Genomic DNA, 15,664 nt, shown 5'->3' with positions numbered 1-15,664 from the left:
TGAGGTAAACCCTGATTTCTGATAACAGTATGTTTCAAATGTGATTTCCAACAATCACATTTGGATTTTGAGGAAACTGAAGCCGAGTTTATAAGATCACTGAGTTTGTAGGATTACGTCAGTGTGACATAGTAACCGTGTTGGCAGTCCAATCAAATGTATAAAGTATAACACTTCAAGTAGCTGCACTATATAAGTAGACGGATTAGATCACATTTCATTTGTGGACACATCAGACTTAGTTTACATTTTTCTTTGTCACACGAGTAAGAGCTTTTATCTGTAATTTATTAAATCTCATGTATTTCTCTCTGTGTTTATTGCTCTTATTGAGTGCATTACTTTATGCTGAGGGTTGAGTATTCGCTGTCGTCTACTGTAGCTGATGTAAAGCCAGCTGCTGAAAACATCTGTTTAGCTTGAGCAGATGTCCGCAGGTGCTGCCGCTTGAACTTTGTCGATCAGTCATGTTCCGACACCGTTAACATGTATTTATGTTGAAAGCAGGTGTCTGACAGAATCCTGCTGCTCATGAAATTTCCTGATGTGGGATTCTATCTAGTCTTATTACAGTATGGGATTACCTTTATTCTGTTATTACAACATGTTAGTTAGCAGGTATTGAAGCTTATATTAATTAACTGAGTATGATCTGCTGTAGTAGTATCAGATCATAGTATCATGCTGTATCCTGGACTGGAAGTAACAACTCCTTATAATGAAGTGTGATTCATAGAACCGAAACTGTTAAAAGTAACCCAAAATCATTAGTTATGCAGACAGGCGTGGCGGTAATGTTCCAGATGAAGGTCGTTTTGCTGCTTAAGGGTGTGACTAGAATCTGTCACTGTGAGTAATCAGAAAAAAATACTGAATCTTTGCGTGCATCATTTCTGTCTGATCCCCAAATTATTATTAAAGTTTGGTAGATTTAACTGCGGACTAGTTTTTGATCTCTCACGTCATGAACCTTTTGAAAAGACATTTGCACATCTTTAATAGTAGCAACCGGTAGTGCTAGTGTACATATATATATATATGCCTTTGTTTGCAGCTGAGTTTCTGTGCTAGTATGCCTGGGTTTTTCTTCAGTGAGAGTTAGCTGCATTTTAAGTTATTTTATTAAATACTTTAGAATAGAAACCAAAATCTAATTGTAATAATGACATTTTTATGCATGATTGAGATTTTAATGAGATTCGCCAATTTAATAACATACCAAATAATAAAGTAGGACTTTTGAAATAGACTGAAAACAATATTTATTAGATTTTTTTTTTGTCCAATTGCATTCAAATTGTCACATAAATCACAGTTAAGTGTCAAAGGCAGGAAGACGTAATTTAGAACCCAATCTGAGGCAGAACATTTAAAAACCAAAGTATGGAGCAGATACGAGGTGGTGGGGAGTAATGGAAGAGAAGAGCAAGGGAGAAAATTAATCATGTCTTTGAATTGTAAATATTCATTAACTTTCTACTAGTTACAGAAAGCTGTGCGCCGTATAAGTTTATCATTTTCTTTGCGCAGGCCAAGCTGGGAGCTGGCCTGCCTTGGAGCGATGTGGTCTGTTCTGATGAATCATGTTTTTGTTTGCATCATGTGGCTGTTACCTAGTGAGCACATAGACATTGTGACAGCAAACAGGCAAATAAAAGAAACAACTCTGATAGGCAAGTGGTCATAATTTTACGCCTGATTGATGTGTTTTACCTTTGATTAAGAAAGTTTATACAAACTGAAGTGACAGAGCATTATGTTTTAAAAGTCTGGCTGTGTTTATTTGAATTGGGCAACAAAATCAGAGTTAAAGAGGTAAAGAAAGCTTTTTTTGTTCCAGTTGTTGCTCAAAATCCACGATCTTTGCTTTCCACATGCCTTTATAAGACGTGGTGTGTGTTTGTTTTGTGTGCGCATGTGTGTTTTCGTGCAGCAACGCTGTGCAGCGGTCATGATTAAGTGTTTTGAATAATTGATGATTGCATCCCTCATTAAGTCTCAGTCTTGTGCTCCGGTAGACTCCGGCTCTATTTTTATGCATCAGAGTCCTCATATTTTCTCCTCCTCTCCACAGATGGGGCGAATTCATCACTCATTTAGGGCTCAGCGATGGGGCCGTGAGGGATCTAAATCATGTTGAGTGGATATTTTTACCTGGCAACTATCACAGCGCACAAAATTTGGAACGACTGCTTCTCCTGACGAGCAAAACGCTTTTACTGACGGCTTGGGATGAATGCTACAGGTAACCTCGGAAAAGTCTGTCTGTTTTTTCTTTAGTCATTTCTTGGGAAACTTTCAGTCTGTCTCCGTTGGAGCAAAAGCTACTGAATATTTCAGCAAACGCGTATTTTATCGAATAATAACTTGATTATTGAGTAATGGGAAAGACTTGCAACTCACCAGAGGTTCTCAGGATTTTTTTTTTTTGAGGCCTCCTTCTCAAGTCCACAGCAACAACTGTGCCTCCTTCTTTCCTCCATGACAAATGTGCACACATGCACACACATTCCTGCCAACCGTCTATAGTCAACGCTGTGTTTTCATCTCAGAATTTAAAAAAAAAGATGTTTCTTTCTGTAAAAAGTTGACTGAATACCTCTGATTACACTAGTGGGCTCATTTATAATACAGAACATGTTTGTGTTTTACAGTATTTCTCTGTCTTCAGTTGATCTGAAGCCATGGCAGCTCCTTGTAGCTGTTGTAAGATGAAAAAGTCCACCAGTTCATAATTTTCTTCTTGTATCAGGATGTTGTCGGCATAATTAAAGCATGGACCTAATTTTCATTTGGACGTTTGTGAAAATCTGTGCATAAAACAAGAGCTTAGAAATATGAACTGCTTCATCATTAAAGTTATTTTGACTCGTCTTTTGACACTTTTTTTCCCTACGGTTCAGGATAATTCCTCGTTATTGCTTTAATAGAAAAGATTTAAAAAGTCTGCAGGTGAATCTCTTTAAAATACGTCAATACCAGTAAAGTTTTATCCCAATATTTGCTGTGATAACAATGAAAGCGATGATAAACGACGCTTGCAACGCCTTTGCAGTTTTTCTTTATTGGAAGCTTTATGGCTTTAACCGCATGTCACTGCAGTCAAAAAGTCCATGTGCACAAATGTTGATTTTTACAGAAAGCATAATCATTTTTATAATGACTTTCATCAGGTCCCCAGTTACAGATAGCAGTAAAAGTATTGGGATTTTTTTATGACAAAATTACACACACTAAATGTATTTAATCATACTTTCAAATGTATTGATCCTGTCATGGCACCAACGGTGGAGAAAATAGTGTAAGTAATTCTGACAGTCAGTTATTGGGGATTTTCAAACATTACTTGAAAGTTATTGTCGTCACGATAAATCTAATTTCTTATCGAGATTGGAACATTTTCACTAAATAAAATGCCCATTCCTACAAACAGAATTGCATCTTCCATCTCTCTCTTGCTTCCTGATTTTCACAGTTTGTGAGCTGCAGTCGTTTTCCTCAGATTTTTGTTCTTTTTCCATCTCTTTTAAATATGAAGCATGTTGTCTGATGCGATACATTCACACATGAAATGCATGATCCTCTAGCTAGTATAGCAGTTTTGGGTGAAAAAAATTAAGCATCAAGTTTTTGAGCTTTGAGATTTTTCTTTTTTAAATCAAGTCCCTTCAGCCACTAGAGGAATGATTTCACCCTGAGATGGAAATGCTGAAGTGCGCCAGCTCGGTTTTGGCATTGTTGAAGCTGGCCTCAAGTTTCCATCTGAGGTTGTTGAAAATCAGTGCACGAAGATGCACACTCATAACTGGATCTGTGGAGTGTTTATTTAATAAATTACTCTGAAGTCAAGATTAGGAAAGTTGTTTGTGATCTTCTCCTATTAAACCTGTGCAAATTGTAGCATCAGCGATTGTATCCTGCATACCTTGATTGTAATAAGGAGTTACTTGAACTACATTTGCCTTTACAACATCTCATATCAGATTACCCATTCTTCTCAGACATCAAAAAGTAATTTTTGCTCTCATATCTGCTGCTCTTTTGGTATTTTTTTTCTTTTCAGTCCATTCTGTGTGTATCTGGGAGGCATTTGATCATGAAAATCTCAGTGGATCAACAGTTTCTGAACCACTAAAACCGTCATGTCTGGTAGCAACAAGCATGCCGCGTTCACAGTCCCTTAAATCCACTTTCTTCCCATCTGGGAGGCAAGTTGTTGTCACCGAGAGTTGCTGCCGTGTGATTGGCAGGTGAGGTACTGGTGTTAACAAGCAATTGAACGGATGTGCTTGATAACGTGGTTGGGGAGCAGATTTGTTCACTTTTCTGCATTTCAAAATATGATGAATAGCCATTATTGTGTATTGGTTAATGGTGAGTTTGCACTACTGACTGGTGAAGTGGCCTTTATGGCGATGGTAGGTTAGATTTATAGAGCAGTGTTTGTGTTTGAAGGACTGAATGTATGGACTGATAGATTTGTAGCCAAAAAAAATGTTTTTTTCTTCTGTTTTATTGTCACTCTAAACATTATAATAAATGCCACAGAAAGGCAGTGATAGCATTTTAACTCCACATTACTCAGCCCCCATCATTCATGCGTTTGTCCTCTGCTCAACCATAAAATTAAACCCTTTAAAACCCCATCAAAATATCTAAAATTGTACTAATGTGTATCTGAAGGCATGAGGAAGCGGTGGTCATGGATGCAGCTCCTGGTATGTGTTTATAATGTGCTCTGGCGGTCATGAAAATCAATTTCCATATTGCTTACGTGGCCCATTTCTGCTTACTACAAGCAGCCACAAATCACTGAATAATTCCCAGTGGGGGTTGGAGGCAAACCTCCGGCTCCACAAGATGCTTCATGTCGAGGAAGATGAGTAACACGCAGGCGTCTGTGGCAGAACGAAGGGACATCTGAATTGATAACTTAAAGAAACGAGGAGAAAGAAAAGACCCCATCTGAATAAAACCTCACTGCTTATGCTATCAGTTAGACCCCGAATTGAGTCCTAAACCCCAGCAGGTGTGTTTTGCTGCCGTTAATCGCCGGGGTGAGTGGCGTAGATCTGAAGGACGTGGCGTAGAGACGCAGTCAGAGAGGTGGAATCAGAGTGTGGCTTTATTAATAAAGGCATAACCACAATCTGTCAGCAAAGCTGCTGCTTCCTCTTTGCATAAAAAAGACTGCCTCACACACACGTCTGAATAGGAACCGATTTACATTTTAGCACATTAACAAGGCAGAGGAGACACACATGCACACGCACACACACACACACGCACACACACACACACACACAGTTGTACACTGGGGAGGTGCAGGGAAAACGAGATTCGTTTTCATCTATTTCCCCTTAAAACATGAAAAAGGAGGAATTCCCCATAGACAGAGCAGCTCTTTGATATCTACAGCCTGGTGTCTGTAAATAGGTTAGGTGAAGATGATGATGATGTGTGTGTGTATGTGTGTATATTTTTGTTAGATTGGGTTCGGCACACGTGTCTGTCATCCTATTCCTGGCATGTCATTGTGGGTGGGGAAGTGTATGTGAGCGTGAACGCATGTTTACCTTTTCCTGCTGAGGCCTCTGCTGACTGCTCCCTCTTGTCATTCATGCAGGCGGGGAGTCATGTGGGCTCGACGCCTCGTGTTTCTACGTTTCCGTTGCAGCGTGTTGTTGTCCCGACTGGTGGCCAGTTTTGATTGCATGCTGAACACTCGTGATCGTGGCGCTGGCGTATTTATCCAGTGGAAAGAAGCAAAAAGTGCATCGAAGAGAAGTGTTTGTTGTGACTAGTGTCTATTTCCAGTGGATCAGGCCATCAAAGGGAAACCCAGAGACACATAAGACCACAATCATGCACTCAAAAACGGTTAAGTGCATGATTCGTACATGCAGAAAATATTCATACGTTGGCCCGTCGCAATAAGCAATTATTCAACTAATTGGATAGGAAATTAAAACGAGCTCAATGACTTCCATTTGCATAATTTATCGTTTTTCTCTTTTCGCTCTATCTGTGGATGACAAAATCTTTTACTCTAGTGCTTTGGTCACAACTATCCATTTGTTTGACGACTTAATAGTTCATGTAATTTGTTGTTTTGTTTATTTTTTTTAATATTTAAATTATTTTCCAGTTCCAGGGTTCAGTAGTCATTAAAATGTATTGATCTTTCATTTAATTATTATGCCATAACCATTAAATTACTTGAAAATGGGCTCAAAACAACAAAATCATATAAACGTCATATTTACCATCCAGCTAAATTTGTTACTGTGACAGGTCTATTTAGAGAGACCAGTTCATCCAACTACCATGTTGTCTCCCATATACCTAAAGGAGGAAGTCCCCAGAAATTCAAACCCAGGACTACATTGTTGCTAGGCAACCATGCTAACAACATCTCCACCGTGCAAGAAAAATCCAACCAATTTCTTCCATAAACCACCTAATTAGTTGATCCACTTTTTTTCCCTCCATCTAATCTTAGTGTAAATGCAGGTGATCTGTGAAGGCCTCAGAGGTTCGCTGGAGAATATTAATGAACAAATGGGATCAAAAAGAACAAGGAGCCACACAGACCTGCCAGCGATAAAATCTTGGATAAGTTCTACATCAGTTTAGGTGATAAAACATTGACCAACGAGCTCTGTGTTCAATCCATCATTTGAAAATGGTAACTCTGGAGGAGCTGTAGAAACTCTATCAACTCCACAAATCTGGGTCTGACTGAAGAGTGACCGGAAGACATTGATAAATAAAAATAATTTACAGTTTGCCACAAGCCAGGTAGGAAACCGAGCAAACTTGTTGAATAAGGTGGCTTACAGGGGAGCAAAACTCAAATTATTTACCTTTTCCCCTCACTACACATTCAGACTTTTTTACTGGCAGAGTCATAGTCCAGACCTAAATCCAATTGATAATCTGTAACAAGATGTGAAAATTGCTACTCCCAGACATTCTCCTTCTAGTCTGACTGAGCTTTAAAAGAAAAAAGAAGCTTTTGCAAAGTAAAAAGGGAAAAATTTTCACTCTCTACATGTACAGAGCTGGAATTACAGCAAATGGTTTCTCTGCAGAGTATAAACTCAATACAAATGCACTAATTTGAGTCCCATGAAATCCACATAAACCTTTTCAAGGTACCATATATAATTTCCTCTGCAGCTGTTGGTATGAGGCACATAATTGTTGCCTCCTCCTTTAGAGGAATCATTTCAAATCCGGATATGCGAATGTGATGCAGGAGTGAATTCCATTATTTATACACGTGTCGAACATTCTGCAGCGCCGGTGCGTCAAACTAGTTGGACTTCGGTTTGCAGAACTTTGAATGTGTGCATTTGGACAACTCCCTCTCAGCTGCTGACAGCTGCACTGACCCGCGTTGCTGCGTCTTTGCTCAGCGTCCAGAGGTCAACAACCTCTTTCTTTGGCAAGATCTGCACAAGTTGCTGAGCCGCTGACCAGGTTCGTCAGGTTTTCAGCTCCATCGGCCATGACAGGTGACGGCCGGCCAGCCCTGAATCTATCACACGCTGTGCTGGTCAGATTTCACCCGAATGAGCTGCTGGATGCTTCGGGTCATGCGTGCAGTGACACGGACTTAAACGTCACAACAAGATACGTGCTAACGTGTCATGGGAGTGAAGGGTTTTCTAACTTTAAGACAGCTAGACCTGAAAACCTTGGGCGAAAATCTAACAGTTTGAGTAGATGTGTTACTTATTTTTGTAACTATTGCAGTGGAGGGGGAAAAAATGTCTTTTAGTCTATCGATATGCCATAATTATTATAGCTTTAGTCTTATGGATTGTACTTATTTATACTTGTGTAAAATCAGTGTCTTCCGGCTTTAAAGGAATAGTTTAGATTTTTGCAAGTGAGATTCTGTGAACTTATTATTACCCACAGCCTTGTTGAAAATAAAGTTTTGGAAATCCTCATTTCCAAGGTTGAATGTTTCTCTTTGCATCTAGTGTCCTAATTTTTCAAATAGAGTTTATTTCAGCGATACGAGTTAACCTCATTAGCTGCTCTGGTGGCTCATTATTATGTAGACCATTAGCATACATGCTAATTCTGTCTCTGTTGTAAACATTCGTTCCAAAACAGCAAAGTGTTGAATGATCGATGGGCAACAGGACTGAACAATATATTGGCATAATATTGTCATCAGTTAATATTTCAAAGGACTGTTTTTAATGCTTTAGCTTCTGGCTAATATGTTACAAGTGTCATAAGTTCACACTTTTAGTGTCACCCTGCACTAACACTAAATCTGTGTCAGCACACCTGACACAGATTACGCTGCACCAAGTAAAATCAAAGGTTACAAAGAGCTGGGACCATAGATGGCTGGGAGAAGAGGGACAAAAATGTGGATTTATTTACCAGATATTGTAAATAATAGCTCTATTACATGATTTTTTTAACATTATGAAACAAATTTTGTTTATTAAAACACATTTAAATAATAAAACTAACCTTGACTTTCAGTGTGGCATGTTTTTTGATGCCAGACGGGACTGGTCCGATCATTTCAAAACGGTACAATGCTATGATTTATGTGCAAAACCGTCTCTCAGAAACTATATTGAGTTAATAGTCTGGAAGAAGATTCTGGACAGACTGGTTTGAGATAATAGAAAGGAATGAGTAGTTCAATAAATCATCTGTTGTAACCGAGGGATCCCATCGACAGCAGCAGACGACCTCAGTGGATGCTATCTAAGAACAGGAACAGAAAACTGGGGCTGCAGTTCACACAGTCAGCTTGTGAGTTACAAATGACTTTTGCATTAGTGAGCTAATGAAAACTGAAAACATTGGTGAAGTTTTAAAATCTGTTTAAGCTTAAATTATTCAAAAGAAGATGGCAGACTTCAGCTATCAAGTCCTCAAAAACGTACTTTCTGCTCCTATCGTCAGATAGATGTTTGGTTTGGATGAAGGACATAGAAAGAGACAAAGTACGGCGATAAGTAACAGATGTCTCTGGGTGTGACACTGAACTTTGATCCACTCTGCATGCGTCTTTCTTTCTATATATATATCTCCATTTGTCCTGGCAATTTTTATATCTCACCCACCCATAACACGTCATGTCCTCCAACCTCCATTAGCTGATCTTTTGCCCCTATTCCTCACTTTTCTTCTTTTACGCTCCGTTTCATTCCCCTCTGCTGTGTGTCTCCTGAGCTGGACGCATTTTATCTTCTGCTGCTCATAAGCGGGTAGGTTTTACATCCCTGGTTTCTTGTCCTGTTTTTTGGGTAAATTAATTGACATTATTCCTCTTCTTGACTTGTGTGCGCGCGTGTCTGTGTGTGGTCGGCCTGTTGATATTTAACTGGGCTTTTAACCACTTGAGTTTTGATTAAGGCTGTGTTACTGTTAAATAGTTAAGCACCTGATGCGTTTCAGAACAGAACATATGCTAACCTTTAAAAACGGCTATCACGGTTGCTCACCAGCGAGCGGAGCTCAAAGGTGGAATGAGATAAGGACTTGATGCGGTGGTGTCATGGTGCAAAGGTTCGACGGGCTTCGGAGAGACAGACGGCTCACATGTGGAGAGAAAACCGGCATAGAGGCGGTCTCTATGATTATTCATTATTGAGATGGCAGGAGAGCTGAATGAATGGAGCCACTAATTTAACTGAGTCTGATGGACAGAATGCAATTACTCTGAGAGTAGAAAGTGGAAGAAAGGGGAGCAGCGTACAGAGCGGTGCCCCCTTTCCTTTCTCTTCCATCTTTCCTTTTTCTTTTGACTTGTCTGGCAGCCTTTCCCTATAGCTACAGATGATTTCTGGGCTCTGAGCTCCTGTTGGCAGCATTTAGTTTGTGGAGTCGCACACACATATACAGTAGCACACGAGGGAGGAAGGGAGGGAGGGATGTTCACATACGCGCATATGCAGATCTTCACATCACCCTCCCGCCCGGCGCCTGCTGGCAGCCCACCAGTTTCGGCCGTCCAATTTAGCGCTCACTTCTCCTCTCCTCCCCTCTGCGCCTCCGCTGGTTCGGCTTCAGATTGCCGTCTAAATCCAGATCCGCTAAGCCGTGTTCACTTCCTGCTCCGCTGCCACATTTAGCTCATGAGCTGATTCCAGGTCAAACCACCACCACCACGCTGTTCATAGTAACTTTGATAAGATCCTTAACGTGTGTTTTGGCACAAGTTTGCAGAGGTTTTCCACTCTTCTTCCCCCTCAAGTTCAGTCTCACGTTTTCAGCCTTAAATTGACGTTTGTCACGACTGGGACGTTTTTATCATATTGATGCCATCTGGCCTTTAGGTAAGACTGTCCAGCTTTAGGTTAGGAATTCAAACCTGTGACCTTTAGCATCACACCAAAAATATGGATTATGTTTATGCATTATGGTTAGTTAAAAGTCTGTTCAACTGGACTGATAAATCATAAATATATATTAGAAAACAATGTCCGACACTAAAACTATTAGTAAGAGATAATGTTCTATTGTGTCCATCTAGTTCTTTGGGATCTCTATATTTAGCACACAAATATGACCGGGATTTATTGTGCAACCTTAATGTGCTTTTGTGTTCACGGAAAAATAATAAAAAACCATAAATTCCTGTCAAATTTTGAATTTCTGATTAAAGCAAAAGAGCTTTTTATTTTATTTTCAAAATCAACTGGATCCGATTTGTCAAAATTGTTTAATTTGAAGAATTTAAAATGCCATAAATGTCATATTCTAAATGTTTAGCACCTAAAACAAATCCAAAAACCTGGTAAACTTTGCTTTAGTTTGCCGATAAAATGTTGCAAACATTGAATGTAAAAGAAAACATTTGCTCCAGTCTGCTTCCTAGATGGTCATTTCTCAAATTAACGCATTACAAGATATTTCATTTTATGCATCAAAACATGTTTCTGATCTTTCATTTTTACAACATTGGAAACAATGTGCTTGAGGCAGCATCCAGGGGAGTTTCCTTTATGTTAGGAAGAATTAATAAAATATATCAAATTCAGATTGTTCAGTATTTCATCAACTATTCCCAGGTCAAAACCGATCTAGTGAATTAACAACAGAGGTAAACAGCAAAGCCAGTTGACTGGTAAATTACTCCGGTGCTTTTTTAATTCTAATTATTCTTAGTTTTTTTTCTCTTCCGATGAGATTTAAATGTCTTGATTTTGGACTAACAAGCTGCTTTTCTTTAACTCCACATGGTGTCTTAAAGACTTAACACCTAGAAGATAAAAAAACAAAAAACAAAACGGTAAGGCAGAGCCTGGAAAGGCAGGAACAGATGGGGACTTGCTCAGGGGTGAAAGCTGAGGCTCCTCAAACTCCATCCTTTCTATTCTGAATTTACTTCTTGCTTTTTTTCTCTCTCTCTCCCCTTTTGCCCCTTTGCTCATTATCTTACTCACCCACTCTATGTTCCCTCACTCCTCATTTTCTTTCCACTCTGTTCATTTCTCTTCCCACTAACCCCTCTCTCTTCATACTCGCTCTCTCGCCATCCATTTGGTGGAACAGTGCTGCTGATAATGCCTGTAATTGGAGTGACTCACACTTTTCCAGTGTGTTTGGACCAGATAAAGAATATTGTCAGCATTTTGCCGACATGGCCTCTGCTGGCAGAATTAAATGGACTCTGTTCTGTTCTGTCTGCAGCAAATTAAAAGCCTCTCAATTCATCTGTTCTCGCCCGAGGCTTACAGGGGCCTCCTATTCACACTGAAACGCCGTGGAGAGGGGGCGGCACAGAATGAGAGAGATTTCCCTCTTCCCCAAGAAACACCAGCCGTTTGGTTTTGTTCTACCCTGCACCCGGTCGCCGTTTGCCGGAGAACGAGAGAGAAGTAGAGACAGAGAGAGAGAGAGGTCGAGACCGGTAGTCTTAAGAAGTGGGGACGAACATCTCAGAGAGTAGTCAGCTTCATTATGTGGTTCGTCACCTTGCAGCTGTCCCTTGCCGTTTTTGTTCCTCGGTATCTCTCGCCAAAGAAAGGAGCTTTTCTTCGAGTGTGCGTGCTCGTAAATGCGCATGTTTGTGAAAAGGAGAACAAACTGTGAGTTTGAGTGCCTTTGGCTGCCGGGTTGTGCAGTCACTGCCAGTCAACACTTCAGATGAGAGTGGAGGCAGATGGGTTCCCAAAGGGGCAGAGGGATGGGGCTTCAGGGCTCACCGGGCTCAGAAAGTTCAACCGGTGTCGGTGTTGAAGAAAGAGGGGTGTAATTTTGCCTTCTGGCGTTTCTGGTTTCTGCTCAGGGTCTTTAGCAAAGATTATATGGGCAATTACAATGTGCAGCCAGAGTTTTGAGAAATGAGCAAGGTAGAAATGAATATTTTTGTAATCTTCCTTCACCATTAAATCTTTCTATTTTCATCCTTAATATACTGTAAGGAGTTCTATTGAGATTAGAACTTGTGGATTAGTTTTTGTAATAAATGGTGACATTTGATGTACGTCAGATGTTTGATCATATTTTGCCGTCATCCTGGTGTGTAAACAAACATAATCCTTGACAAATATATGTTACCACCATGCCAACCTGTCAAAACCTACAAAAATAAATTTAATTTATGAAGAAAACGGGAACCAAACTGATGTGTGTGAGCAGAAGCAAAGAGCTGGAATTTGCCACCGTGATCATCACTGCTTTGGCAGGGACTAACCCACCCGGATATTACTCACCCCTACTCACAATTTAACCCTTACAGCAGCATATTTTTTTGTCCCAAACAAAGTTTCTACAGATTGACCTTTCTATGACGCTCCAACATGAGATGAACTATTTTAAAAAAGCTATAATGTGCAAAACGGGCACAGTTTGATATTTTTTTCAAACATTTTGTTCAGCCGGACACATACAGATTGTCTCTGAGTCACGTCTTACTCCTGCTAGCAATGTTTTCATCTGTATCGTTTTGCTGAAGCGCCAGACTAACATTAGCACGCTTACTCTCTTTTTTTTTCTTCTTAGAACTCATTGCTGGAGCTATTTCAACGTGATTCAAAGTAATTGTGGGAGCAAACTTCACAGAAAAAGCTGTTTGATGAGAAATTTAATGAAGAGTGTTTCAGCTGAGCAAAAAGACATGCAGGCGGTCAGAGCTGCAGCAGCTAACACGCCATCAACGTTAGGGACAGGGAGTTTTTACCCAGATCCTGATTTGATTTAATTATGATGCTAAAGGCTGTAATGTCATTGTAAATCATTCGTTGCCCCCACCCCTCTACCCAAAACACTGCTGGTGATTTGCCTGTTTTTGACTTATTCCTGCTTCAGCCAACGTAACAAGTCATCAGCTGCGCCCTGCAGAACACGGTGCGATGTGGAGTGACTGAGCAGACTAATTGATTTAGAGGTGTTGGTTAATAAAATCTCACTTGGCACCAGGCATAAAACTTCTGTCTAAATGTTAATTAGTCACACTTCTAAACTCTTAAAAATTAGCTTTGTAATTAAAGAATGAAGTGCTCGCTGGAGAGGTGGGTTGTTCTTCAGTAAATGTCCTTGCTGAGCCGCGTTATTGACAGAAAGCACAAAGTGGAGAGCAGGTCTCTCTACTCCGTTACCATGGGCAACGTCTACTCAGGGCAGATCAGAAACGAGCTCATTCTCATGCCTGCTGATAACCCTTGCTTGGTTTCGCCCGCTCTGGGTAAGCACGACCTAACAAAAGCAAACCTGTTTTTTCCTGTCTGTCTCTCTTGCTCCAGATCTCCGTGGGTGTGTGTGGGATGTTGTGTCAGGGCTGAAACCCATCCCTCTCCCATGAGCCTGTGTGCCCACACACACACACACACACGGCGCCTCGACGCACGCACTCGGCGCCCACGCACCCACAGCCGGCACCGACGCTGTGAACTGGACCCTCGGAGCCCGGCGGAGCCCAGCCGAGCCAAGCGGAGCCGAGTCTAGCCCACTTGGAGCCTGAGGATGTCAACAGAGACGGAGCTCCAGCCAGCGGTCAGGCCCAGCAGCGTCAGACGGGACTCCAGGAGGAAAGGTAAGCAGAGGGCCAACGTTTGCTCAAGATACGAGTTATTACAGAGTGATCTATATTGTTTGTTAGGATCTCGATTGGAATAAATTCAGATTTTATTTTTTACTTGTTTTTAGTAACCTACCAGAATTCAATGTTTTATCAAATTTTGCTGTTCATAGTTCTTAGATTGCAGAACAATTCATACCCCTAATGCTTTTTTTTTTTTTACATTTGGTTAAATTTCAATTATAGACTTTGTTGTGATTTTATTTGATAGGTCAATAAAACAAATTGCATTATTATAATGTGGATTTTTTTTTAAAGTTTTTAAAAGTTATTCAAAGTAAAATGTAGCAATCCCCTTTACTTTGATACACCAAAATAAAAATCTGTGCAACCAGTTGGTTCCAGATGTGACCTTGGCAGTAAGGTCACGTCTGAGGCCTTGTGCTCTGTGAAGGCCTCAGATGTTTGTTGGAGAACATTTGTGAAAAAAAAAAAATAGGTCAGGGATAAAGTAGATAAGCTTAAAGTAGCATTTTCAAAAATGATTGTTGAAAGAAAGCCACATTTAAAGTTTGTAACAAGTCATTTAAAAAACAAAATATATCAGAGAATCTGCTCTGGTCAGATCAGACCGAAATAGAACATGTCAGCGCTGAGTGGTTGAAAACTAACATTACTATGAGAACACCTCATTTTCCCCTGAGTAGGGCATGGTGGCAGCATTATGCTGTGGGAATGCTTGTTCAGCAGGAACAGCTGGTCAGGATTTTAAAAACAATATGGACGTTTTAGGATAACAGAGCTCTTCTGAAGGAAACTTAGAGGCTGAAAAAGACTTGAGATTGAAGGTCAGGTTCACTGACCCTAAACATTACATCATGGGCTATGCTAGAATAGTTTAGATCAAAGTTTTTATGGCCCAGTCAAAGTCCAGACCTAAATCTAACTGAGATTAAGTGGCAAGACTTGAAAACTGATCTTCATAGATGCTCTTTGCTCAGTTTGAGTTTAAAGTGTTGACTCAGCAGGACTTTATATTCCTCTGTAACACTCAGGAATGCTGGTCTACCAGTTGGTTAATCAAAAAAACAAAAAAAAAACAAAACAAAACAAAAACAAGTCGAAAACGATATGCAGAAATTTTTAGCTATTATGTGACAAATCTGAAAAGTTCAAGGGTTGTAAATATCCTCCGTAATAAGCCACCATGCACTTTCTTTAGCTGCATTTGTTTGTTAGCTTCCGTCTTACTGGCTGGTAAAATGATGAGAGGCAGACACCGTCGGTAGAACAGCAAGCTGTGGGGACGCTGCGTGCAGTGAGGAGTCCAGATGTGAAAACCTCCAGAGGCGAGCAGCCAGCAGGTGTAAAGCAGCGGGCCTGGCCGGCCTCAGGGCAGAGGTGACTGCGCCTTGCTGCACGGCGCCACCTGCCCGTCTGCTAGAGCGACGTCCCGGCGCCTCCTCCAGATAAGCATCTGATTGATGTTGCAAGAACTCCGGACGCTGTCGGGGATGACACTTAATGGATCTGCGCGAGCGCGCGGGATCCCACACACTCGCTATCACCTGGAGCAGACGCCTCATTGGGCCCGGCGAGCTTCAGCTCCCGCAGACGAGCGCCGGTCGTCCCAAGCACAGAGAGTGAGGGAAGGCT

General features: G+C 40.8%; 1 protein-coding gene across 8 annotated transcripts in view; it reads left to right on the top strand.

Moving 5' to 3' along the window:
- dab1a (DAB adaptor protein 1a) overlaps nt 1-15,664 on the top strand; it is a 238,643-nt gene that overhangs the window by 167,495 nt on the left and 55,484 nt on the right. For 6 of the 8 annotated variants that reach the window (XM_008407378.2, XM_008407379.2, XM_008407380.2 and 3 more), the window contains one exon: nt 13,734-14,023. In XM_008407378.2, the coding sequence (XP_008405600.1) occupies nt 13,954-14,023 (70 nt within the window). In that variant the 5' untranslated portion in view covers nt 13,734-13,953. Of the gene's footprint in view, nt 1-2,074; nt 2,246-9,150; nt 9,252-13,733; nt 14,024-15,664 lie in introns of those variants that run through there. The other 2 variants (XM_017304519.1, XM_017304520.1) reach the window with 2 other exon arrangements.

This window comes from Poecilia reticulata, linkage group LG4, assembly GCF_000633615.1.
Source record: "Poecilia reticulata strain Guanapo linkage group LG4, Guppy_female_1.0+MT, whole genome shotgun sequence".
In the NCBI taxonomy this organism is placed as follows: Eukaryota; Metazoa; Chordata; class Actinopteri; order Cyprinodontiformes; family Poeciliidae; genus Poecilia; species Poecilia reticulata.
The sequence above is the reverse complement of the archived record's forward strand: the minus strand, read 5'-3'. Positions and strand labels throughout refer to the sequence as shown.